The 27,307-nt window shown below is 42.1% G+C and overlaps 1 protein-coding gene across 1 annotated transcript; it reads right to left on the bottom strand.

Annotated features, from left to right (window-relative positions):
• Window positions 1-1,018: 1,018 nt before the first annotated feature.
• LMNB1 (lamin B1) lies at window positions 1,019-26,088 on the bottom strand. Its single transcript, XM_027751308.2, has 11 exons — window positions 25,621-26,088; window positions 14,749-14,905; window positions 13,594-13,719; window positions 12,373-12,543; window positions 10,864-10,989; window positions 8,129-8,349; window positions 6,661-6,886; window positions 5,463-5,567; window positions 4,914-5,033; window positions 4,064-4,174; window positions 1,019-1,738 (listed from the first exon to the last, which is right to left on the bottom strand). The coding sequence occupies exons 1-11, from the start codon at window positions 25,974-25,976 to the stop codon at window positions 1,697-1,699; spliced, it is 1,761 nt and encodes a 586-aa protein (XP_027607109.1). The 5' UTR covers window positions 25,977-26,088; the 3' UTR covers window positions 1,019-1,696.
• Window positions 26,089-27,307: the final 1,219 nt, after the last annotated feature.

Consider the following 27,307-nt stretch of genomic DNA (forward strand, 5'->3'; position numbering starts at 1 on the left):
TATGGCACTTGCAGGGAAGTGTAGGAAGTTTTGTGGTGGTATTGCCTAAAAATAAAAGCAAAACAAGATGTCCACCTTGTGGTAGGATGTTTCACTCTAAAGGTCAGAGTGAACACACACACTCCACAGAAGAGACAGTTGTGTTTCCCAACACCCTTTGTGCTTGTTTACAGAAATTCTTGTAACAGCAAAAAAAAAAGTCTTCTAAAATCCATATTTCTTTCAGTCTTCCATCACAAGAGTGCTGATTTACCACAGCATTAACAAGATTCATGTACAACGACCTCCTTGTAGAAAAAAATTATAGTTTCAAGTAGCAGCTCCTATCTACACGTTCAGATCAGTTACAGCACTGTTCATCACCCAGGTGACAAAAACCAGGTTCTATAAAAGCTATAACCAAGAATATTTGATTATACAGGAGGATTCCTACCATGACCTAAGAATTAGATACCCAATGCTCATCTATCTGCATAACCCTTGCCCATCACCCCCCTTCACCTTCTGCTGGCACATGGTTGAAATGCCACCATGTTGTTCACCAGAAAAGGGAACTTATCCAAGATGAAAGATGTTAAAAAGCCATAAAGTTTGCTATGAGACTAATTCTAGAAAAAAAGTTCAATCAACTTCAGAAGTTCTGGCCATGCATTGAAAAATACATCAGACTATATCAAAGATAACTATTTACAGTACTTCCAAATTTTTCTTTATGTTACTGTTCTGCTTGTTTAACCTGCTCAGATTGTATGTTGTAGTAAAAACCAGTCCAGTAAGAATTAATCTGTGAGGAAAGACAAAGCATGGAAAGTTATGCAGAGCTATATTCAAGCTCTAAAGAATTAACTTTCCAAATCTGAAGTAATGCTACTCATTATTCAGAAGAAATCTTTGTAACTCAAAAGCCACTGTTCAATTTACACGGATGTTTTTTCCGCTTCAAAGCCTTATCAGTTTCAAGTATTCAAGAGTCATTCAACTTTTAGCTCAGTTCTAGAAAGAAACAAATTCCAAAAACTTCACAGCAACTTAAACAGAGATACTTTATTAAAAGTTTTTTGACATCAGAATAATGCAAAAAGGACAGAAAAAACTTTCAACATTGACAAAATTACAACTGTTTCCCATACAAATGTAGACTAGATCCCTAGGGACTTGGTCTCATTCCTAAAAACTGTAAACAAGTAAGGCAATCCATATTAAAAGAGCCTTCTATTTGTTAAATAAACACACAGGAAAATTTAAGCTGGTAACGCTATCTTAACAACACAACTACAAGATGTAACATGAATCCTCCTGCAGAATAAGCACTCTAAACCAATCCCCAACAGCACCTAAATACAAAGAGGTCAATAATAACTAGTCTAGAGTGGTGTAATCTAATAAAATCGATCCCCAAAACACACTGGAATATTTCTATTCCAGCAAGGTTTCAATAAAAAGAGACTGGCATATAAATCTGGGAGACAGGAACATTAATTTCCAAACAGGACATTTGTTTGGAGTCAACAATTCACATCCTGCGAGGAAGTCAAGATACTTCTACAAACCTTCCTTTTTTCAGTGGCAAAGGAATTTAAGGCCATCAAACTTGCAGCTTCAAAATTCACAGACAGAAAATAACGTTGTGCTTCTGAGAAGGCTCTGTTCTGTAGGCAAGGATTACTTTGACTAGAGGAACCTGGATGACTGGCGGTTACATAACCAGACAGTTTCTGCTGGATGCCCTTTGCTCTGCCTGTGGTGAACAGAGAGAATCATCTTTGATTACAAAAAAAAATAAATCTGGCAGTAAAATATTTTGCTACTCAAAATAATATGCTGTATATTTTTAATATATTAAATTATTAGCGTGGCACGGGATAAACAGGAGTCAGTATGCAAAGCTGTTGTGGTGAGGAAAAAAAAGTGGTTTTTCACCCTGGAGTTAAAAATGGTAATCCCCGAGGGGGTGGTGTCTCTCTTGGTGGGGACCCAGTCAGCACTCCTGCAAAATTAAAACATATCACACCAGACCGGAAAAGAAGGATGATGAGGTAGTTGAAGAGGAGAGTGGCCATGTTCTGAAGCCACGAGGAGAAGGGGCAGTAGCTCCGCTGGGGGCTAGGCCCCTCCAGCCCCCGGCAGGGGAGCTACAAGAACTTGGAACAGTGTTAAACTGGGCCAAGTTCTGTAGCTGAGAGCTGGAGGAGTTTCTCCGCTGTGAGCAGCAGCAGGAACGGCAGCAGAGACAGCAGAGAACGGAGGCTATGGCTGAAAACCAAGAGATAAGAAGAAAGCATGCAGCTAAGCAGAGAGGCAGAGATCTCTAATGGAGAGAGAGAGAACTAAGCTCTAAGGACAGAGTTTTGGGGTAAGAACTGAACCAAAAACCCCCAAAACCCCTTTTGAGACACCTCCTAGAGAGGAGGGGTGGTAGACTCCCACTTGAGGGGAGTCTTGGAATGCAGCAGTACTGGAGAGAGGAGCTACGAAGCTCAAAGGCGTCCTGGAAGCTGGACCAGGATGGCCAAATGGAATGCGGAGGGGGTGACCTTGCGCCCCCCGCTGCTGCTGCCAAGCTGGCAGCCTGAGACAGAGCACAGGAGCTCTGGTAGAACTCTTGAGGCAAAGGCTTTCAACTGAAAGTTGCCCGAGATGTTCTGACTCAGGGGTAAACCCCCTGAGGAGAGGGACCATCACGAAGACCCCCAAACTTCGTGATATGATGTGGTGAAGTGAGCCTTTTTGTCCCGGCTACCGCAGCCCACGAGAGAGAAACCTTCGCTTGGAGTCGAAGGGCCGAGAGGAGTGAAAGGAGACCCCCCCCTGTGTGTAATGGAAAGAGATCCAGCTATGGATCTTGCATGGAAGAAGAGAGGCTGCTGCCCTGAACGTGGAAAAGACCTTTTCCTTCTTCCCTTCTGGACTTTTATTGGAGGGAGAAGAGATTTGATCCATTGTAAATACCGCTTTATCATAGGAGAGATAGTTAAGATTGTATATATAATGTATTATAATATTTATTGGTGTAGTGATTGTAATATAATTCCCTTCCACCCATATTGAGTCTTGTTTTGTGTCTGGAAAACACATTTCACACTGGGGTGAGTTGTGGGAGGGGGCTTGGACTCGGGAATTGGATTTTGGGGGTCTCAAACAACCTGTTATTCCCTGGAAGTAAAAGAATGTTATATATTCTTTCCTATGAGAGGTATTAGAGGACAGGTATCAGAAAAACAAATAATTGCCATATTTGGATCTCATGTCAAAAAGCATCACTGAGTTTAGACAGGTGGCCAATATAGCAGGGAGCATATACAAGTAGCTTGAGTTTTTATCTAAAGAAATCTAGTCTTTCTATAATGTTTCTTAAGTAAAGCTACTAAAACACACACTGCAGGTGAACTATACAATCACAGAAACCACATGAGCAGGTGGATGTGCTTCAGTACTTCTGCACAGGTGCAATAAAAACCTGACTATTTTACATGCGACAAAATTATGATTCAAGTATAGGTCAAAATTCATGGTTGCCAAAAAATATGATTTTCAACACAGCCATTTTTTGTACATTTACATATGCCTTCAGAGTTGCATTTTTTTTCAGCGTGCAACAGACATTATTTCGTACAGTGTCTTTAAATCTCCAATTTTCTCTATCAGAGAAAATATGTAAACAGAAGACACTATCATAATTTTCTCTATCAGAGACAAAGAGATTTAAATTCTCAAAATGTTACATAAATTTAGGTCTACCTGCTTAAGCCAAAATTTACCATAAACACTTAGCATGGGGGGAATCTTGCCAGGAACAGAGTTTAAGGAAGAAAAAAAATCCCCATCTTTAAACTTTCCAACCTTGTTTTAAGAAAAATCTTCTCTCCGAAGGAATATATTAAGTAAAATTTTTGCACTGCTTTCAATAACACAGCTCCATGCTTTCATTAATTACTGCTGAAAAAAAAACAAAATAAAAAACCCCACCCACATATGATATTTTTTATGATTTTTTTAAAGATTTCATGACTCATATCTCCATTTTTTTCAACCTAAATAACCTTGTTAACCTAAGACAAGATACCTGCTGGTGGGAAAGTTCTTCTTCTTCCTCCAGAGGTTCAAATCCTTCTAATTCTTCATCTTCCCCTTCACGTCCTGTTGTTTTGAAGACAGTGCTTCTTTGAGCAACCTCCTGCAACAGAATTTTAAGATTTGACACCCCCACAATCTGGTGCTCATCTACTTAGACTTTGAGAAAGGAAAGTGTCAGCTGTTGAGAAAATTACTTGTACTCATTTTGTCTACAGACTTTTTAGATACTGCTGTGCATAAACAGCATTCCTAACAGTTTAATTTTAAATCTCTTAATGATTAAAAAGTCTTTTTCTAACAAAACACTCATCAAGTTCTTATAAAATCTGCTTTCTTTTATATGTGTATTTAAATATTCTTTCAATTTCAGTATTTCATAGTAACTGTTCTAGCCAAAGCTTTAAATCCCACCTTACTAGAATTAATTCCTCATCACTTGAAGTGAATTCCACTGTAATATTCCTCACAAACAGTTTTAAGGAAAACTAATTTAAAAAACCAAATCACTGAAGAGTTCACTAAAACCTTTTCTTTTCAAGTGTATTCTAAGGCACTGCCCAACTCCTGGCATAAGGGCAGTATCTGAACAAGTAATTCTACTGCTTAAACTCAATACAGAGAAAAAAACCATACGCTTAATAAACTGCATTTCTAAACTGCAGTTTAAGACAGTCAGAGTTAAAGTGTGCTTGGCTGGAAAGCAAAAGGAGAAAACTTTACTAAACACTCCAGTGCACTCCTTTGTAAAGTCCTAACAATGGTTCCACCTCGTATTTGTATTATTCGTAGGTGATGGCACCACAGAAAGACAAGTTTAAACACATCTGAGGCGACCTTACCTCTCCCTGAGAATTCTTCAGTACAATTTTCACATCTTCACCAGTACCCCAGGAATTCTGGTTCTTCCAGATGAGGTCAGTGGGAGGGCTTGCAGTGACTCCAGCATTTGCAGCCCAGATCTGTTAACAGAAGTCACACATGAACGTTATTTGCTAGTCTTGTACATTTCCAAGTTATTTACTGAGTTAATGTATTTTCATTTAAGTGACACTTGTGAATCCCTTCAGTTAAGGAAGTACAGGCATCTGCTTACATACTTCCAAAGTTTCTTAAAATAAAACACATTTTTTAATGCAGAGACTTCTGAATATGTAAATGTGCCTGTATATGGTGAAAATTATTGTTCCATGCAGAAAGCAAGTTTCTGAAAAATATGGCTCAGTATCAATTGTCCCAGCAATTGACATAACCAATGCACAGTACAAATACAGGTGATTATTTTCTGACCATGTACACAGAAAGGACAAAACAAAAACCTTTGTGTCTTACTGACACACAAGTTGGCCTGAAGTCCATTTAAACTGAGCAGCTGAAGCTTGAGAACTTACTGTAACAGTTTGGCCTGCCTTTAGTACATATCTTGAGGTACATCTGTAACTAGCAGAAGTGTCTCCAATTTTTTGGATCATTTCCCAGCCTCCCATAGGTTGATCCTAAGAAAAGAGAGAAAAAAACGCAAATATTCCATCAGCATTCATTTGTGCATGTAGGGTGTTTTACCTCTAAGGCTGTGACCCCTAGCAAAGTGCTAAAATTGTGAACCACTTGGAACAAAACAGAAAATGTATAGTTAAACAAAAGGTGTGGGGGAGAAATCTGTGTGGTAAACAAGTGGGTGTATGTGGCAGGAGGGGAATACAAGCTCAAAAAACTCAGAAAGGGAAAAAAAAAGCAGGTTCTGATTCACTGGAAGTAGTTTTTGACTTGCCTGAACTGAGTCACATAAACACAAAATTGTATAGACCCAGACAGTTGTCAAGGTTTTTTTGCATTCACCAATGAAGTCATCACTCTCAGCCAACATCCCAGGCAGGAGATGATGGCAGGGGGGGCAGAAATTACAAGTAATGTCAGAGGGGAAAAGGGGAAAGCAGGAAATATACTTAATATAACAGGATTGGTTTGAGGGCAACATAAGGAAAAGTTGTGATCCTTATTTATCAAAGGATTCTTTCATTTGAGTAGATATGTGTAATTCCCCAATACAAACTCCAACCTATTAACAAAATCAAATAATCTCAGTAGTCACTATAACTGAGGTGGCTTTGGCATGGGAACTGAGGGCTCCTAAAAACTGTGGATACAGCCAAGGAAGAAAGAAAACTACAATTCAGAAAAGCTATATGCAGATACAAAGGACATTGGCAATTAATTTCTTTTGTATTTGTATGCATTTCTTTTGGGGCTTTTTAAGGCAGAGGAAGTGCCTGACAGGCTTCTAAAGCAGCCTGATGTCTGCTTGCAGTATTTCCTGTCAGTAACAGTGCTATCTGTAAATATTTACAGGTAGGCCACCTGCAATGCAGAACTCTGAAGAGTTCTTTGGTGGGTGGGCAACTTAGCAATAAAACAAAAGCATTTAAAATCATTGAGAAGAAGTCATCATCAGTCCAGAATACTGTGTGAAAGCTTATTTTGAGACACACTAGCTCCTTAGTGACAGTAAATCAAGACGAAGCCCAACAGCTGAAAGGCTGCTGAGGATGCCCTTCTACCTCCACTCCTTGTAAATGTGGATTTTCCAACCTGGTCAGAGGTGTTCTTCAAACGGATGAATTTTCCATCAACGTCTATCTCCTCAATGGACACATTCCCAGTGGCAGAAGCTGAGTGGGAAATGATAACACTACTGCTTGCTTCAGACTCCTCCACATCAATCCTCTTCCTCTTCCCTCCAGCTGTTCGGACACTGCGGCTCGAAGAAGCCCGGGAAACCGTCACCCGGGAGGATGGGCTTGGGGTGAGTTTCAACCTGTATTGAAGAAAGTAAAAAGAGATGCACACACCATATGAGCCTGGAGAAAAGAAGGCTTGGAGTGGGGGGGACCTTCTTGCTCTCTACAGCTAACTCCCTGACAGGAGGTTGAGGTGAGGTGGGTGTTGGCCACTTCTCCCAGGTAATAAGGGAAAGGGTGAGAGGAAATGGCTAAAGTTGTACCAGGAGAGATTTAGATTGGATATTAGGAAAAATTTCTTCGCTGAAAGGGTGGACAGGCATTGCCTAGGGACGTGGTGGAACCACCGTCCCTGAAGTGTTGAAAACACCTGTGCGACACACTGACCACAGCAGTACTGGGTTAGCAGCTCAGCTCAGTCCTAGACGTCTTTCCTACCTTAGCAATTCCACGATTCTACAATCACACTTTGGTGTTACTTTTTCCACCATTTTTTATAAACTGTCCTCCATCTCCTCTTCTTCCCATAGAATTATACAGCAATATAGTAAACAAAGCATCTTAGATGAAGAAATGAAGCCTGAAGTGCTTTCTGAAGACTTGAATAAAATGCTGTCAAACAACTGATTAAGGTTCCTGCAGCATGGACTACTGACAGACTACTACAGTAAGATCACAAAGGCATCTCTATGCATTTGTTAAAGACTGAAAAGAAAAAAAACCCTAGGGAGACTTAAGCCACTGTAGGAAGCTTAGGCAAAAATCCAGATGGCACAAAAGCTTTTGCTGTTTCATCCCCCCACTTAAGAGGTGTCAGCCTCGCCCAGCTCAGAATACAGTGAAGTACCAAACTATTTTAAATGACAGCTGTGACATCAGGTGAAAATTCTCAGTACTGATGAACTCTGAGGCCAGATGTGGAAAAATGCAGCTAAGTGATAAGCTGGACAATCATACTGGCCATTATTTCATTAAAATTATTCTATACTTAAGGAAATTTGGCTAACAATTAGTTAACCTTCTAATAATTTTGAAAAAGAATATTAACCATGGCACTAAACAAGATGTACAAATGACAGTTAATTACAACACCCATGCTGAACCTTAACTAAAAAAATGGTGTTTGTTGCCCTGGGAGCTGTAGGTCTGATACCCAAGGACTCGTAGGGACTTAGAACTAAGTCTGTCAGAGAGGAGGGGGCAAAACCAGTGCTCTGGAAACTGTGGTCAAGCACCAGTAGGAACTGCCTTTTAACAGAGAAAGAGACAAGTAAGGGGAACACAGGGATACCACCATTTGTTGCTACATTCTTTAGTACCTCTCCTCTTCACCCTCCAGCAATTTCCGGTATGCATTGATTTCCATGTCAAGTGCCAGTTTAACATCCAGAAGTTGTTGGTAGTCACTCAGTTGTTCCTGCATGACATTTCTGATCTCAGCAATTTCCTTCTCTTTCTCAATCAGCAGTTTGCGGGCGTTTTCCTGTTCCTTTGCCAAGCTGTTCTCAAGTTCTTGTGCTCTGTCTTGCCATGCTCTAGACTAGAAAAGCATTGAAAACACAGTGGTGCAAAGGAAACCTCACTGAAACCCTCATGTGCTCTGCTATTCAGGAAACATGAATTTCAGAATGCAAAGTTGCACATCCTCCCCTGCTTCTGAATTCAAATTCACCCTCCACTCCACCTACTACAAACATAACATCTCAACACTCAAGTTCCAATGAAACTTAGAACATACTTTGAGAGGTGACTGTCTGCTCTATTTTTCTGAAATCTGGAAATATACTACTACACCTGAATTTACTCATGAAAGAAAAACTGAGCATAAGAGTTAAACCATTTAAGAGGTGCTGGGCAGGACACAGGATCAGTCTTAAGCTGCACCAGGAGAGATTTAGGTTGGGCATTAGGAGGAACTTCTTTACAGAAAGAAAAGGGTGATTAGACATTGGAATGGGATGCCCGGGGTGGAGTCACTGTCCCTGGAGGTGTTTAAGGACATGGTCTGGTTGATATGGTGGTGTTCAGTCACAGCTTGGACTCAATCCGAAAGATCTTTTCCAGCCTAATTGGATCCATGATCAAAGTTCAGCTCAGTTTACTTCAGACTCTGCAGTAATTGCTCTTTAGCTTTCAGACGTCTGCTCCCCACCTCAGTTTACTGCTGCCAATTCCAATTCTGGGAGGGAGGTGCCACTAAAAGAAGAGGGGTTGTTGTCAGTGAAAGCCTGTCTGCCCATTGTCAAAGTTCAGCAATAAGCATTCCTTTTTTTTATGACAGGAAAGCTAATTTGTCACATCAAAAATCCCTTCAAGCCAGCAGAACCTTATATTGTACATACCAAATGGAATGCTTATCAAAGAAAGGCCAAGTGATGACAGATTTAAGGTTTACCTTCCATAAGCTTGCTTTCTTCTGTTTGATAGTGTCTTCAGATTTTTTTAATTTAAAGGACAGACACAAGAACCACAATCACCAAGTTCATGCTATGCATGAACTCTATTTAGGAAGTCATCACAGTCCAGAGATAGTGAGAACTCTACATGTCTGAGACAAAGGACCAGTGTAACTGGTTGTTAAGAGTCAGATAAGAAATTTAATAAATGTCACATGGAAGATCACAGTGGAAACTACCTCAGCGCTCAGCGTTAGCAAATCAAACCAGACCAGCACCAGTGGTAAGAGTTTCCTTCCAAGAAAACCAAACTGAAGTTAGTGCCAGTAAAATAAAAAACAAAACTGTACTGGTTGACATCACTAATCTACAAAAAAAAAAACAAAAACAAAAACAAAAACAAAAAACCAAAAAACCCAAACCCCACAGGAAAATGTTTCTTTTGGTGGAAAATCACAGTCAAACTGAGAGAGGTTGATTTTAATAGCCTCGAAGTTACCTCTGCAAATTCAGAAGTTCTCTGAATGCAGCTGTTGCTCCCAAAGTAACAGAACACAGGTAATTAACTAAAAAAAAAACCAAATCTAACTGAACCATCAAAAGATGATGTTAATCTAAATGCAGAAATAAGATTTAAGTGGCCAAAACTTTCAACCCAATTCCTCTGTAACCTCATGCACATTCATTACATTAACCTGCTCTTTTCCAGAGAGTAACTTGATTATAGAACAGGAAAACTGGGAAGACTCATACATAAGTATCTGTGAACTTATTTGGAACATTATAAAATGTCTTCTGCATTTATATTTTTCAGTCAAAATACACAGACTTTTCATGTCCTAGTAGAGTCCACTAAACAGGAGGAATACGATTCAAAATGTATCACAGAAAGGATCAAAGACAATTCATATTCTTCCAAAAAAGAAATTTTGTTGCACTTTCAAATGATTAGTAAGTTACAAAAGCTCACTTCAGAACAAACTCCTAATACTTCTCATAGTATACTTACTCTAGTACTCCAATCAAATTAATACTGAATATATGACATTGTGTCATACATCTTTGGGTGTGATCTAAATATAATTAGTTTCTGCTCAAGACCCTGCTCTACAAATGTTCAACTTATTTGATGTATTTACTCAGTGTCGTATTTTATCCCAATCCGGGTAAGATCGCTTCATGGGGTTTTTTTTGGTTGGTTGGTTTTTTGGGGTTTTTTTAGAGGTCTAGATTCAAACAAGATCTAGAATAAAAAGAGACAGTGAATAGAAACTGTATATTCCAGTTCTGGGTTTGAATGTTGCTTTGTGGAATCCTACACTAGGCTGTCCAATTACTACAGAATTACATTGCTTCGAATGTCAAGAACTTTTAACACAGAGCTCTCTTGTCTAAAATTGCCCCATCTATCCACAAAAATTTTCACAAAAGCCATTTAACACCACCATATTTCAAATACTCTGCAGCAGAATACTGCACAGGAGAAAAATCAAGTTTGTCAGAAGGAGACATTAAGGAATTTGAAAAAGTACAGAACGGAAGACAAATTCAAGTCATGATACTGAACATACTTATAAGTTAAGTGAAAGAAAGTCCTTTAATAAAAAAGACCAACAATGGTAATTAGCAGGACTGGAGAGTCACAAACATCTTTTTACCTCCTTCTGAAGGCTGGTGATGTGGGAAGACAGACCCTCAATTCGCAATCGACTTTCATTCAGTTGTTCTCTGATTGTGTTGGCTGCAGAGCTGTTCATCTCCGAAGACAGTCTGGCACTCTCCAGCTGCAGTAGAACAGGTTAAGACATCAGTTTCAAAGCAGCTTTTGCTAAAAGGAAGATGAATCACTCAAAACCACATATTCAACACTAAAGCCACGAAGTTCCTCTGTGGTGCTCTAACACAGTGAGACATCTCTTTTCTCAGGGGTTAAATATAGTGTGGTCCTACCTGAAAATCACAGTACTCTGAATATTTATGCTAGGATTAAAACCTTGAAAGTTTCCCTCCTAGACATTGCTGAAGCTAAGTTCAGTTTTCCTGCTGGCAAATGTTTATTTAATTACTGTAGCACTGGTTTTGAGTGTGTTTAACAAGAAGTCAAACTGAAATTACCAATTGTCTTAAAACAAGCAAACCTGTTAATTTTCAGCCAACATAAGCAAATTGGTAATGTGTCTATAGATTACAGCACCAGTGCCATAAGCCACTACCTGCTTCGCTCAATCACAACTTCAATCTTAAATACTTTTACTTTTTAAAAATAACTACCTCATTCCTGCTGAACAACACAACACACACTTGAGCTGCATCACAGACTTATTATTGAACTTGTTAAAATGCACTGGAATATAATTTTTTTTTTTTAATAGGAGTCCAAAAATACAGAAACAATATACCTGAGGAGAGGGATCAAAAAAGCCTTCATTATGAGAGGTTGTACTTTTGGCTAGATCTTATTTTAAATCATCTTTTCCAAGTCAGATAGAAGCCCTGAAGATAAGCGGGCTGAAAAGACTGAAAACCGTGTTACTAAATTCAGTTTGTATCAACTTTTCTGCTGTCACATCCCACCTTGCTTTTAAAAATACTAACTGCAATACATATAGTTACAGAAACCAGGTTCAGTTGAGACATCAAGATGCCTCCTGACATAACTGCGGAATAACAGCAGAGGAAGGAAATGATGAAGTATAACTGATTTCAGCCTGAGTTCACTTTCCCTCTAGAAGAGTGAAAAACAGAAGTCACTGGGTATGGTAAAACTTCCAAATGTTTTGTACTGGGTCAGAGGACCCTACTCTTGCTGTCTTCTCAGCAAGTCCTATCATGAAATAACCTATGCGACACCTGATTGATCGTCAAAGTTCAGTATGATACATAACAACACATGACCTTTCCTTGAATTCACAGTAATCCCAGCATTAATCCCTTTTCCCCTCCACAGTTCACCTTCACAATATGCGTCCTACTCTTATATTATTATTACTCTTCATAAGGACTAAACCTGCTCCCAAAACGAGATGTGAAAATGCAAATTCACATTCAAAAGCACAGTAATTTTAAGCCAAGCTCCATAATAAAATACTCTGAAATGCAAGTAATTATGGTACTAAGTAAAACAAAACCAAAGTGCATCAAACAACTGTATGAAAATAAGTTCTCACTTTGGAATGGTAAGTCTGCTCAAGCTCTGCTTTGTACAGCCTCACTTGTGCATCATGGTGCTCTCTTATTTCATGAAGGGCTTGGGCCAGTTTATGCTCATATTCAATCTGACGCCCAGAATCAACCTCAACCAAGCGAGTTTCATGCTTCTTTTTTGTCTCATTGATTTCCTATGAAAACCAGAAAAACAGAGTAACATTCAGTAAACACAAGACAAAATTTTTAGAAGACTATCTGCTGAGTGGAGTTATACAGGTTTTAGCTACCTTTGTGGATCAGCACAGGATTAGTCTGACATTGAAACTTTTAGTAGAAACACAGGGCCATTTCCCCAGTCTGATCTGCACAGATAAATAAGCACCTTATTTTGCAATAGCCAGTCACTGAAATAAGAGCTAGGATACCATCAGCATGTAAAGTCACATTTCCTTCTGAGAGCTGTCTGCATATTCAAACAAATACACCTCAATGTGATGAGTTTAGAAATACATCGTTCTTTCTTGAGGTATCTTTTGTGCTTGCACAAGATGTGCAGTTGTGAAATGGAACAGTCACTTTAACTAAACAGCATTTTCTTCATTTGTTTGTACGCTTGCCTGCAATCCCCCCCCTCAAAAAAAATGGGATTCCAATAACATGAACAGAGACAAAAGTACTACCAGCAAGGAAAAGTGCACAAGGAACAAAAGACAATAAAGTTTAGGTACATTGTTACTTCCCTAAGGTTCCTTCTGGAAAGCCTCAAGGATTTTAGTGAAAGGGTGGCAAGAGTAAGTTGTAAAAGACAACTGTTCATCAACTTTTGTTTCCATTATTCTAAAGCATCCTATTAGAAAGGTTTGAAATTAAAACCATTACAAGTCCACAGCACCTGTCTGAGTGTCCCTCTTTACTTTATTTCTCGTAGAGGGATTATGACAAAAATTACTAACCTACTTTCTCATTACTACGAAAAGACATGTACATTGCATACCATGGTCAGAACTTAACATGAAACAACATGATATATGAAGTTATTTTATCACAAAAGCCCAGAGTTAACATATTTTTTGTAGAAAAAGGAAGTTAGAAGTCTTCCAGCTAGAACAGTGAGCTCTGAGTAGGAGTTCAGAAAACTTCCTGAGGTCCCTCCCAACCTAAATTATTTTAGAATCCTGGAATGACCTCCCAGTTGTCTTCTTCCCTTTAAAAATGTTAGTTTGTGAGACTAAAGCATTTACCTCCTCATACATATTTTTACGGAATTCCAAATCCTCAGTGAGACTCTGACAACGGTTTTCAAGATCCACCTTCTGTAAGGTTTCACGTATAAGCTGGTCCTTGACAGCAGCTAAAGAAGACTCAAGCTTTAAGAAATAAAAGAATCAACACAACAATTACGTAACAGAACTCACATAACACAATGACCTCAGCTACACAGAACTACAGAAAACTACACGTTATGGCTGAACTTGACAATCAAATCCCAGTATTTACCCTACTAATGCCTTCCCCCCCCCACACACACACTTTTGCAGTTGCTTACAGAAGTGAGTTCTAGATATTTCACATTGGTAACCGGCATTAAAATGCTATTTATCCATTTTCCCTACAAAACTTCATTTTTAATACTAATTTCCTGATCTCCTCAACTCCTCTCTAGGACAAGACTTTTTTTTCCTCATTGCTCTGTAAGACACCCAGAAGATGGAGGACCACAGGCAGAATCAAAAGGAGGGCAGAGAGAATCACAAACTGATACTTGTCAGCTATTTGTTATCCATCTTTCTGAAGTCAGTCTGTCTCTCTAAAACACTTCTAAATGTTCACTTCTAAACACTAAATGTTCACTTCTAAACACTAAATGTTCACTTCTAAACACTAAATGTTCACTTCTAAACACTAAATGTTCACTTCTAAACACTAAATGTTCACTTCTAAACACTAAATGTTCACTTCTAAACACTAAATGTTCACTTCTAAACACTAAATGTTCACTTCTAAACACTAAATGTTCACTTCTAAACACTAAATGTTCACTTCTAAACACTAAATGTTCACTTCTAAACACTAAATGTTCACTTCTAAACACTAAATGTTCACTTCTAAAACACTAAATGTTCACTTCTAAAACACTAAATGTTCACTTCTAAAACACTAAATGTTCACTTCTAAAACACTAAATGTTCACTTCTAAAACATGTCAACCTTATTTTGAATCTTGACCTGCTTTCCTCCCCATAAGTACCATCTCTTGCCACTTCAGAGCCTGCAATTTTAAGAGCACTCTATTCCACCATTCATGTTATGAATAAACTGAACAGTACTGAACTCAGAAGCCTACTCAACACTGCTTCCAGGGCTAATGGTGATGGTTAAAGATTTCGTCTTCTCACCTGTCCAACTTGAGTTTTCAACTCTTGAACTTCTCCCTCCAGACTTTTCTTATCACCAAGGGCTGTGGCCAGAGCAGCTTCTTTAGAATTGAGGGCACCTTCACATTCTCGGAGTTTAGCCTGGACTCCACTTAGGTCAGACTCCTTTTTTGCATAGCTGGAATAAACCAGAGAAAGTGGTAAGAAAGTCTAGAAATGCCTCTGAAGTTGACTGCTGACTAATAAACCAATCTACATCTCAAACTTGAGATACATCCGGCAAAAACATTTTGTCTTAGCTTAATTTACTCAAACTTAAATCAACTCCTTAGTTCTGCTTTTCTCACCTGATGTAACAGCAGCTTAATATTTTGCTTGGGCTGTAGAAACCTATAGAGGAAAGTCAAGAGCCTCAAATCCACGAAACATACACAAAAGGGAAAACTGTGTTTTTATCAAAGGTAAAGGTGTCTGTCTGTCTTTATGAAAACAAGCACACAAGCTTTTCAAATTACCTTCGAATTAGTTTTTGTGTCTACACAAGTGGTCAAACAATTTTGTGATGTTTATTCACCCAAACAAATTGTTCAAAGAAATCAAACAAGAAAAAGTAATACCACATAAACACAACCCCATGCTCTTCAGACTAAATTAATTTTCCACAAATTAGCTACAACTGGCCACTAACAAAAATAAGGGAAAAGAAACCCATATTCAGAAACCAAAGTGTTTCTTGATCTTTGAGAGCATAAGCAGCCATGTTCAAATGTGCAACACAAATTCTCCAACCTCAGAGTTTGTTCTTTTTCTTCCTGGAATACCCATGTTTCTCTAGCAAGGGCAGTAGCATAGAGAAGGTGTAGTGGTTTGGACTTTGTTTTCCCCCAGAGGCTAAAGAAAAGTGGTAGACCCCAAGGGGTGGAAACCCTTGGAAGTTTTGAAGTTCTGCCCAATGGGCGCTCCTGCAAAAATGTAAACATACCACAACCAGACCGGAAGAGATGAGTTGTAGTTTTTTGGTTGAGGAGAGGTGGCCATGTTGTAGAGCCACGAGGAAGGGGCTCCGAGCCCCTTGGGCCCTCTGGGGCCTCCCAGCCCCTGGCTGGGGGGGACCGCAAAGAGCTGGAACAGTGTTAGACTGGACTAAGTGCCTGTAGTTAAGCCAGGGATGTTTTCTCCACGGGCGCAGAGCAGCAGCTGACACTGACCAGAGAAACGGTGGCAGAGAGCCAGGACAGATAAGGACCTGAACTGGAGGAGCAGCAGAAGCAACATGCAGCACCAGAGAAAGGACTCCTGGAAGGAGAGCCGGGAAAAAGAGAGCCAGCAGCTGAGAGACAGAGTTCTGGGGGTAAGACTGTACCAGCCCCCCAAACTCCTTTGAGATCCCTCTGAGAAAAGAGGGAGATGGACTCCTATTAAGGAGAAGAGTTTTAGACATGCAGCACCAGAGAGAGAGGAGCTGAGAAGCTCAAAAGACGTCCTGGAGCTGGACCGGGACGGCCAGATGGAATGCGGGGGGAGTTGACCTTGGCTCCCCCCTCGCACTGCTGCCACGGTGGCAGCCTGAGAGACAGGGTACAGAGGCCCTGCAAGGAGCTGAGTCTCCTGGAGATACCAGACCATCACGAAGACCCCCCTGTGTCTCGTGATATGATGTGGTGAAACGACCTTGTCTGGGGTTACGAAGCCCACGGAAGACCCCTTTGCCTGCGTCAAGGGAGCCGAGGGAGCTTGGATACCTCCCTCGTGGACGCTGGCAGAAAGCCAGCCACAGCTGCTGCATGCATGAGATGAGGAGAAACCTGCTGCCTCAGAAGATGCTGCTGCTTAAGGACTGGAAGGGATCTGTCCTTCTTTCCCTCCTGGACTTTTATTTGGAGGAGAGATCTGATCCATTGTAAATACTATATATCATGGTAGAGATAGTTATGATCATGTGTATAATGTGATATGGTATTTATTTGTATAGTCATTGTAATATATTTCCCTTTCCCCCACTTTGAGTCTGGTGTGTTTTGTCTGGAAAAACCCATCTCACATAAGGTTGAGATGTGGGAGGGGGCTTAGACTAGGGGATTGGATTTTGGGACTATCTCAAACCATGACAGAAGGATAGGATGCTTATCATCAAACTATGAATATTTTACAGGAATGGACAGTCTCAGGCTCAATAATACCACAGCAAGCACTTCATCAGTTCTCACACTTTTCTTTCCAGAAGTGAACAAAAAAACAAAAACAAAACCCAACCAACCAAACAAAAAAAATCAGAATTAACAACATAATTCTGAGAAGACTTGAAAATTGGATAAAGATTCTTAAGAACAAGATTCAGAATACCCCCACTACTCCTTTTAATCACTGGAGTGCTTATAGAAAACAATAGGAATTTCTCAACAAAACAAAACTAATGTAAAATCAACAAAATTTTTAAGAGGAGAGACTCTAAGGTTTAAAAGATGCTTTTTCAAGATGACCTGCACTTGACATTGTGCTCAGGAGAGGTGTATGCACAGAGGCTTGCACTGCATAAGGATGCAGGGATGGGATCCATGTCTGGACATTTGAGCACCACAGCCACCACATGGCGGCCTTTATGTAACAGACTAACAGCCAGTGCTAACACTGGCTAATCCCGATCCTGAGGGATTAGCACCTGCTCTCCCGTGGGAGCACCCAAGGGACAAGGAGGCTGTGAGAGCCCCCACCATGCACAAACACCCCCTTCTCAAATTTTTCATTCCTGCAGCTCGATTCTTATCCAGTCCCTTCTCTGACATTTCGCTTCTCAGACCCACAGCTACGTAGACAGCTCAGACAAGAGCACAGGATTTAGGTTTTGGACACATGGGTTCCTACTTCCAGCTCTCTGCATTATTCAGTGAGGCATTTGTCCTGTGTCCCTCCTCTCCCACCCAGGCCTGCTGGAACCTCAGCATGCAAGGAAGGTGTGCAGCAAAGTAGGAAAAAGAGGGATATAAAAGTGTCTTGCTATAGTATATCTGTAAAAAAAAAATAATCTCCATCACCTATTAGGAAATATGAGGGCCCAGAGTAGGCCTTTGTTGTTTGATCACTGCTGGGAAAAGCTTGATTCAAAACACGGAAAAGAGAGCCTCTCTCACAAGACTTCGTGCTGAAACCAAGCCAAAAGATAATCCTTTCCTTTTTCAAAAACTTCCACTGCTGTGCCCCCCCATATGATGATGTCATCAATGTACTGCAGGTGTTTTGGAGCCTCACCCTTCTCTAGTGTAGCCTGGATCAGTCTGTGGCAGATGGTGGGACTGTTTCCACCCCTGGGGCAGTCGGTTCCAGGTGTACTGCACGCCCCCCCAGGTTAAAGTGAACTGTGGCCTGCACTCTGCTGCTAAAGGAATGGAGAAGAATGCATTTGCATATCGATGGTGGCGTACCACTTCGCTGCCTTGGACTCCAGTTCGTACTGGAGCTCCAACATGTCTGGCACAGCGGCACTCAACGTGGGGTGACTTCATTCAAGCCATGATAGTCCGCAGTCAGTCTCCATCCTCCATCAAACTTACGTACAGGCCAGATGGGGCTATTGAAAGGTGAGTGAGTCTTACTGACCACCCCTTGGCTCTCCAGCTCTCGGATCATCTTATGGATGGGGATCACAGCGTCTTGGTTTGTTCGATATTGTGTATGTACTGTTTTAGTGGCCGTTGGCACTTGTTGATCTTTGACTTGTAACAATCCCACAATGGAAGGATCTTCTGAGAGGCCAGACAGGGTCGATAATTGTTTAAAATTCTTTGTAGCCACTGTGGCTACAACAAAAGCCCATCGATACCCCTTTGGGTCTCCTGAGGTAATCAATGCCAAGGATGCAAGGGGCCTCGGGACCAGTTGCAATGGGGTACTTTTCCCATTTGTCCCCATTAAACTCACTTCAGCCTCTAGCACTGATTCAATACCTTTTTGATGCTTTTACAAGCTGGTAGGCAGCTGAGAAGAACATTCTTGCCAATGGGTCAGCAGAGAAAAATGAAGTATAATATGGACTAGCAACAAAAACATAATTAAAACCTGTAATTAAACAGTATCTGTACCACTAGAGAAAGAATTACCAGTTAGATCAGCCCTTCCTTGCTTGTTTACAAGATTAGCTGTGAAGCCATACTGTAATTTAATGCAACTGAAGCCACAGAAGGGGGTGGGTGGAGAATTAAAATTAAGCACTACTGCCTTGTTAGTGTCATGAGTGGTCTAATTGTAAGGCAGCTCATCTGAACACACTCTCAGAAAAAAAAAAAAAACTGGAGCTCAACACTTCAAACGCTGAAAGCCAGATGAAATCTCAGCATCTCAGCAGTGTCATCCCAGCCTTAAAGGGAATACAGGAAAGAAGGGAAAGAAGATTGGAAAAGCCTGTGTGATTTATAAAAACAAACAACTAAGGTATACAGCATATACTTCACCCCTACACTTACTAATTTTCACCAGGAAGAACTTCAGCCTCTTGACAATAGCTAGCTTCTGCCTCCACAGAAAGCCAAAGCTGCATTTGAATACAACAAATAAAAAAACCTCAAACACCTTCAGAAATTATAGTGCTCAGAAATTAGCTTGAACTGAACTCCTTCAAGTAGTTTGAGTCATGAAAGGAAAATAAAATCAAAGAAATAATTGTTGACTTGCGCATCTTCTTCAAAGCAGCAGCTTGGTTTTCTTTCTTTTGACTTCAAAGTGTGTGGATCTTCTTATCCATGGAATTGTTTACAGCAACCTAGAATTTCCTGTGATCTCAGGCCATGCAGAAAAGGATCATTTTCTACCAGTTTAATAAGTTGAACTGACCTTCTGGAGCCAGACAAACCACACCGCTAATGCAAAGTAAGCAGTCAGTAGCCAGATTTCAGGAGGTACAATTTAAACGCTCCTTTGAAACTGACCAAGTGCAGGATGCCACCATGGTAAAGCAGATTTTTCCCATCTTCCACACTCACCCACTCATTTCTGCCAGTACTTACAGAATCAGATCACGAAGTTAAAAGCATTATCAACATTAATCAAATTCTCCTTGAAAAACACTGGTTTTCAGCCAAGACACAGATACTAAGTGTTGTAATTCTAAATAATTACAAGCCTATACTTACAACCATACAAAATTACATGTATTGAACACTGGGTTGGTTTTCCACTCCAGTTGTAGAGAAATAATAAAGGTAGAAAAACTACAGTCATTAATGCTTTATGTTTTACTTGGCTACCAGTCAGTTTTCTGTATTTTTCCCCTGTGGCAGACAAAACAGTAAGGCTGTGTTTTGCAAGGAAGTGAAATAATAAAGGTAGAAAAACTACAGTCATTAATGCTTTATGTTTTACTTGGCTACCAGTCAGTTTTCTGTATTTTTCCCCTGTGGCAGACAAAACAGTAAGGCTGTGTTTTGCAAGGAAGTGATTTAAAATAACATAACATAAAATAACATAAAAAACTTATGTCTAAGATCATTCAAGTTTTTGTATGGAGATCAACATGAAAATAAGAGTAATTGGACAAACAGTGATCTATGTGAATCCCACTACTCTAAACAGGTATCTAAGCAGAACCTACATACATGCAGCACATATGTATCAAGTCACTGCCCATTACCAGGTTATTGTTACAGGTCCACATATTTGAGACCAAATATTTATGTCCTACAATGAATGGAACACACGCTTAATTAAAAATATAACTTCAGTTATATTCTTACATTTCAGTTCAAATTATAGTGCAACAAGTTAATAACTCTACTTCCCCACTCCTTACTCCTTGGGTGCTCTTTGGTACGTATAAAAACAGATTTCAGATTAAGGCTTCATAGTTCCCCAGGCTCCAATCTTTGCCTCACTTTCCAAGATCACCTACAATAATGAAAATACACTTCAAAAGAAATTTTAAGTCACCTTCCTTAAAACAGTTCCTCTAGCTCATTACAGCGTACCACACATGCACCATGGAAAACCCTGGAACAGGTGTACCTTTGCCTGCACTAAGACAACACAGTTCTGTGTAGTTGCTCAGGGTAGCAGCTGCAAAGTGCCACACTTGCACAGTAATTCAAGCCACAGGCTGATAGGAAGCTATTACTGGTGTTTATTTTACTGCCTAATCCCAATGCAAGATACACAGCAAGATAGACAGATAATCTCTTTAATATTTAAAATTAATAGTACTAGTTCCTTGCCACAATTACATTTGCTTTAAACACTTGTACTCTACCAAACACCTGAAGATAATAAAGGAAGGTTATTTCCTTTACCAACATCTTCAGTGAAGCATGTAATTTCCTTCAAAGTTTCTTTTATCACACCATCTCCAGAGCAGATGCACTTCATCATTGGAAAACTGCCACAGTGAAATCTCTGCCTGTCCAAGACAAATGTAAACAAGGGGTTTCCTAAAAGAACTCATAACACCAGCTTATGCTTCCTAAACAATGTGATTTCCTCACATGACAAATCAGAATAGAGACACATCCAGCCAGGGATTTTGATTTTGTTAAGTCCCCATAATGAACATTCTTGGAAATATCATTCTTATCTTGGAATTAATTTCCACTAGTGGAAAACTACCCTGAAATTTACCCCTTAAGCAGACCAAATAACACAACAGCTATCAGGCAGCCTGACTTTGTGAACTGCCCTTGTTCACCATGAATAGGTAACACAGCTGTGTCAAACTTCACAATGTAAGCCATTGTCAAGTAAATTGCTCAAATTACACATCAGAATTTATCCTCCACCATTCTGGTCCTACAGTTCTCCCTGGTTTGCAGTTGCTGTACATGATTAAAGCATGACACACTTCCACTCAAAAGCGGAAGCTTTATCCAGCCTGTTGGATGCTGGAGTGATGGAACAATTGGGAGCTTTATTCCTGTATCTGCTGTTTAAATGATGACATTATGACTTGCCTGAGGATCATGTATTTCACTGCTCTGCATGCACTGTATATTTTGCCCTTTTCTCAAGGAAATATGAAATTTACAGCAGTGTGAAGTACCAGCCAAGGTAGTGAGCAGGATCACAGTTGGTTTTCCAGCCATGTTTCTCAACTCAGTGCAATATGCAGTTACACAACACGAAGTGGATGGCTGTGGAAGCAAGAGCAAAGATCATGAAGTTCCCAAGACCAGTTTCAATCACCATTATGAGCTTAGGCTGTTGAACTACAGCTGGTGTCTTCCACAGCCCTTGACTGCAGAACAGTGGCAGTCACAATTAAATATTTATTTATTTAAAGGAACGAAGTAGAGGGATGTCTTTACAACAGCTATCACCAATGGCAAAGCATACAGTAGTACAGTTTTGCCTAATCAACAAAGAGAAAATGAACTGGAAATACTGTGAAACCGGTAACTTCTCCCAATTCTTTCACATATTAGAGAAGAGATGAGATCTCCCTCTTCTCCTCCTCCCGAGAGCTATCCAAGAGTTCCATGCATCTAAATTCAAATTACATCTTTTTTCCCCCACTGTAGGGGCCCAGACCCAGCTGTCAGCAAAAAAGAATCGGATCAATTTGAACCATAAACCTTGGGCAACAAGAGCCGACAAGAATCTCGTGATTTGGACCTTCCTCATAAGACCTGCTGAAGTACAACTATAAGGATTACTCTGGCTCCTGCAGCAAAATCAAAAAGGACTTAGAGATGATTCTATCAGGCTATGTCTAAAACCCCTTAATCCCTTTAATCCTGGTTGAGAGAAAAATTAACCTATTGGCTAAACTGCAGTAACACTTGTGTAATTCCCTAATTAATATAGCTCGTCCTCCTCATTAACATGTCCAACTCCAAAGGCCCTTAAATTGTGTTCTCACGTTCAATAAAATATTCCAGTTATACCCCATACTGGGATCGCTTAGTTTTTGACCCCCACTCCCCAAAGTTTTGAGATACAGAGATTTATTTTCACTTATCTTCATTCTACCCATGACAAGCTTCTTTTCACTTTTACAACTACGCATATAATTTCCCCATCCCCTCCTCACAACAAAAATAGAGAGATGGTTTTTTTTTCTCCTCACTTTTTCCCTCTAGTTCTCTAAGATTTGACATACCAAGGAAAGCCTTCGTATTTATTTTGCTACGGCAGTACCAACTGCATGGCAGGCACTCTAGAAGAAGTGTATGCAACAAGCCTGTTATATACAGCAGGATCAGCTATAGAAACAAATGCAGTTTTTCTTGAGGGATTAAAAGTATGAACAGTATGGTGCATCACACCATAAATATGACGCTGAAGTCAGCAAATCAGAGTGAAATCAAAGTCAGCAAATAGGTGACTGGGCCTTAAATTTAATTTTTGCAAAGAAAGAATAAGAAAAGTCCTGCAGCGCTTTGAAAGCGACTAGAAGCTTGGGTCTGATGCACTACTGAGGCCAAGGGGCTGAATGATGACTGGGATAAAATAAATCAATCAAGCAATTAAGAAGAATGTCGTCCTAACTAGAGAAAGCAGAGTTGCACATGTGTCTGGGGCAACAATAACAACACCTGCAAAAATACTCAAACAGGACAGGGAGACCAGATAGACCATGAATCATATTGACCAGCTTCAGACAACTCAGTGGGGAATCATCTGTACTCCCTCCACAGACCAAAGACATCTTGAGAGCTATTTCTTCTACCATTTATCTTCACTGGTTCTCAAGGGAACCAAAGCCATCGCTAATCTGAGTCTTATGACATGGGTACCAGGATATCTGATCCACGTGAACCGAGCATGCCTGAAAACTTTTTTTTTCAAGTGTTTCTGTTAGATCCAAACTACTACATACTCATAATTAAACTAAAGCCACTGCATACATCTCACCGCAATTATGCTTTCTGAGAGGGCAAGGAAAATTCTCTTGAGAACACAAATTCTCATCTTACCTTGCAAACTCTTAAACCTGACAGCACTCTCACGCACATCTGTGTTTTAAGAGTATTTTTCATCAGGTCATAATACAACTTCAGAGCTTTAAGAAGTGATCAGGGAGTGTGCTCCAGTTCAGGCAAAAAACCCCTTTTGCTCCTTTTTAAGACTTGGTAAATAAAATCACAGATAAGCTGAGATATCCATCTTAAAAATACTCAAAGATGTCATAAAAAATTGCACAAACAACACCAAACAGCCACATACAAGTGGAATCCAGCAGCCTTAAACAGCATTAATTGTTTGTTTTACTAGACTATTCAGGAGTTGTCCAGATCTATACTCTGTGTTCTGTGGAGCACAAAGATGAACTTTTTGGGACAAGTACTGACAAACTATCAAGCACTAAGACTTCACTCTTTAAAAAGAGGCTGTAGCTGCAGCACAAGAGCAACCCCTTTCCCCTACGAAGTCATTTTTTTTTTCCCCCCCAAATATTCCATCACAGGACAAAGTAAAACAGAATACAAAGGACCTCTGCGTTTACATTATTAATGGCCTGGTTCCAGCCACAGAAAGGAAATCTACTACAGAGTGCACTAGAGACCAGTCCTCCACATGCACTCTTTTGAGAAGCTGACAGAAGTGTGTCTTCCTCAAAAAAGTCACAAACAGATGGAAATTCCTGGCTTGACCTTTGAGTCATGTCACTTTAGTGCCTTTCTGCAGCTACACCTGGCTTTCCCTGTCACTGTCAACAATCACTTTGATTTGAGGCCTTCATGGGGCACTGAGAGGTAACCTCAAGACCAGACTCCCTATTAAAAGCTCACGATCTTTTATTTTTTTTTTTAAATAATAAGTCAAAAGTCCAAAACATACTGGGGCTGTCTGCAGACACATGAAAACATCAATATGCTGGTTCGCACACGAAATATCTTTTTCATTATGAAAAATCAGAGCTGAGAGCACATCTAACAAAATTAGCAGGTTACACAATGGGAGAAGAAGATTAGCAACTCCGGGGTGGGGTTTTTTTTCTTGAAATACTCATAAACCTTGTGATTCCAAGACTAAAGCTACAAGCCAAGTGGGCCTAAAACTACAGCAGAAAAATCAAAGAAATCGAATTTAAGGTGAACACAAACAAGGAAGGAAAAGAACAACTGAATCGAGTCAGATGTGTAAGGAGTAAAAATCTGGTGCCACAAATCAGTTCACTGCAAGAGCAGAGATCTTGGCACTGTGCCACAAAGGCGTAAAGCCGGTAGACAATCTGGAGGATGTGTGTACACGAATCTGCCTTTTGTGACATCTGAACAGTCAGCAAGACACACAGGAATTACAGTTCTCTTTTGTTTTAAGTAAGCCCCAGGGATAGGACAGCCACAGCTTTTCTGGGCAGCCCGGAGGGCCTCACCTCCCTCACAGGGAAGAACGTCTCCCCAGTATCCAATCTAAACCTGCCCTCCTTCAGCTTAAAGCCATTACCCCTTGTCCTACCACTCTATGCCCGTGTCAGAAGCCCCTCTCCAGCCTCCTTTAGGTGCTGGAAGGTGCTCTAAGCTCTCCCTTATTGCGGCTGGCAACCAAAGCGCTCCATCCGATTTTCCAAGCACCAACCTCCCCGGGTAACCCGCTCCAGCGCCACATCGCCCACACAGCAACGAATTTCGTCCTAATAGCCAACCTAGATTCCCCCTGCCTCACTTTATACCCACTCGCGCCCTCCTGGTGCACGTTCGCACCACCGGGGATGCTCCGGGGACCGGCGGACCTGCTGCCGGCGGGGGCGGCGCTCCGGGACGGTGCTTCCCGCCGGGGCGGAGCGGCAGCGCTGCCTCTGCCTCATTCATTCCTTCATTCATTCCCAGGCGAGAATTCACCGCGGGAGCCAGATCGGGACCCGCCGGTTCCGCGGGCGGGTGCGCACCGCCGGTACACCCGGGAGCGGCCATCCCCATCCCATCTCCATCCCCATATCGTCGGGGCCTCTCCCAGCCCTTCCCCGCTGCCCACCTGCCCTGAAGCTTCTGGTGGTCGGCGCGGATCTTGCCCAGCTCGATCTGCAGCTTGGCGCGCTCCCGCGCCGTGTCGTCCAGAGCCCGCCGCGCGTCCGCCAGCTCCGCCTCGTAGATTGCCTTGAGCCCAGTGACCTCGCGGCCGCGCACCTCCTCTCGCTGGGTCGCCTGCAGCTGTAGCACGCTGTTCTCCGTCTCCAGGCTACGCACCTTGTCGATGTACACGGCCAGACGGTCGTTTAGCTGCCGCAACTCCTCTTTCTCCCGCAGGCGGGACATGCGCGTAGGGCTCTGCGGCATCGCGGCGGCGGGGTGGCGGGTGCGCGGCGTGCCGGCTGGGCTGGGGTCGGCCATGCGGGAAGCGCGGCGGGGAGACGACAGCGGCAGAGCGGAGAAATGGCTGGAACCACGGCCGCCGCCACCTCCTCTGGCTGCGGCTGCCGGGGCTCCGCGAGCTCCGCGCCGCTCCAATATGGCGGCATACCCAGCCCACCACGACGCCCCCCGCCGCGTCCTACTTCACCGCGCGCCGGCCAATCGCGGGGCGCCGCCGCCCGCGGGATCAATTCAAAACCCGCCAACGGCCGCCGGGCGCGCCATGAAGGCCACGCCCCCTTCACCGAGGTCACGCCCCCTTCACCGAGGCCACGCCCACCGCCCCGGGGCGCGCTCCCTCTGCTTGTGCCCGCCCCGCGTTCCCAGACCCGGACAAAGGGACCCCCAGCAGCGACCCCTCACCGCCACAGAGGGTGCTCCCTGGGTGTCCCCACACAGCCCCTCCGGGACCCCCAGGACTCCCACCTGGCCCGGCGGCCTCCGGGCAGATGCGCTGTTTTGGCTGTGCGGTTGTAAATCACGTAATAGCGGAATTAATTAGGTTGGAAAAAGCGCATAGGGTACAGGTCCGAATTTTGACCCGACACCACCCTGTCAAACAGACTATGGCATTGAGTACCACGTACACTTTCCCCTTAAACAGCTCCAGGGATGGGGACTCCACTATCTCCCTGCGCAGTCCATTCCAATACCTAATCACCCTTTCTGTGGAGAAATTCTTCCTGATATCCAACCTAACCCCCCCCGACACAGTTTATGACTATGGTCCCTTGTCCTGTCCCGTGTTCCCCGGGAGCAGAGCCCGACCCCTCTCTGGCTCCACCCTCCTGTGAGGGAGTTGCAGAGGGCAAGAAGGTCCCCCGAGCCTCCTTTTCTCCAGGCTGAGCCCCCCCAGCTCCCTCAGCCACTCCTGGTGCTCCAGACCCTTCTCCAGCTCCGTTCCTTTCCCTGGACATGCTCCAGCCCCTCAACGTCTCTCTTGTCTGAGGGGCCCAGAACTGCCCCCAGCACTCGAGGTGTGGCCCCAGCAGTGCCCAGCACAGGGACGGGCACTGCCCTGGGCCTGTGACACACCATGGCTGGGACAGCTCAGGGACCATTGGCCTCTTGCCCACCTGGGCACAGCTGGGCTCACCTTCAGCTGTGCATGTTCAAATGTGCTCGTTTGGTGATGTGGCTACAAATCACTTATAAACAAGGGATTTTGCTGCACCAGACATTTCTTATCCCAAATTTACTCCTCCCTCACCTGCAGGTTTCTTGCTGTGGTTTAAAAACGATGTTGACTCCTGGTCCTGCCTGAGCGCCTAGTGTTGGGCTCTCTCAGGGGAGTTCTATACGCAGAAATA

Source organism: Pipra filicauda, unplaced genomic scaffold, assembly GCF_003945595.2.
Source record: "Pipra filicauda isolate LSUMZ 115617 unplaced genomic scaffold, ASM394559v2 scaffold168_size1973030_pilon, whole genome shotgun sequence".
Lineage (NCBI taxonomy): Eukaryota > Metazoa > Chordata > Aves > Passeriformes > Pipridae > Pipra > Pipra filicauda.

Bases quoted from the DNA above. Each gene is read 5' to 3' on its own strand.
- LMNB1 (XM_027751308.2), bottom strand. From the start codon at position 25,976: ATGGCCGACCCCAGCCCAGCCGGCACGCCGCGCACCCGCCACCCCGCC. The intron at 13,720-14,748 runs GTGAGAAGACGA...TATTTCTTAAAG, and splicing joins TGAAAACTCAAGTTGGACAG to CTTGAGTCTTCTTTAGCTGC. The intron at 12,544-13,593 runs GTAAATGCTTTA...TGGTTTTCATAG, and splicing joins GTAAAAATATGTATGAGGAG to GAAATCAATGAGACAAAAAA.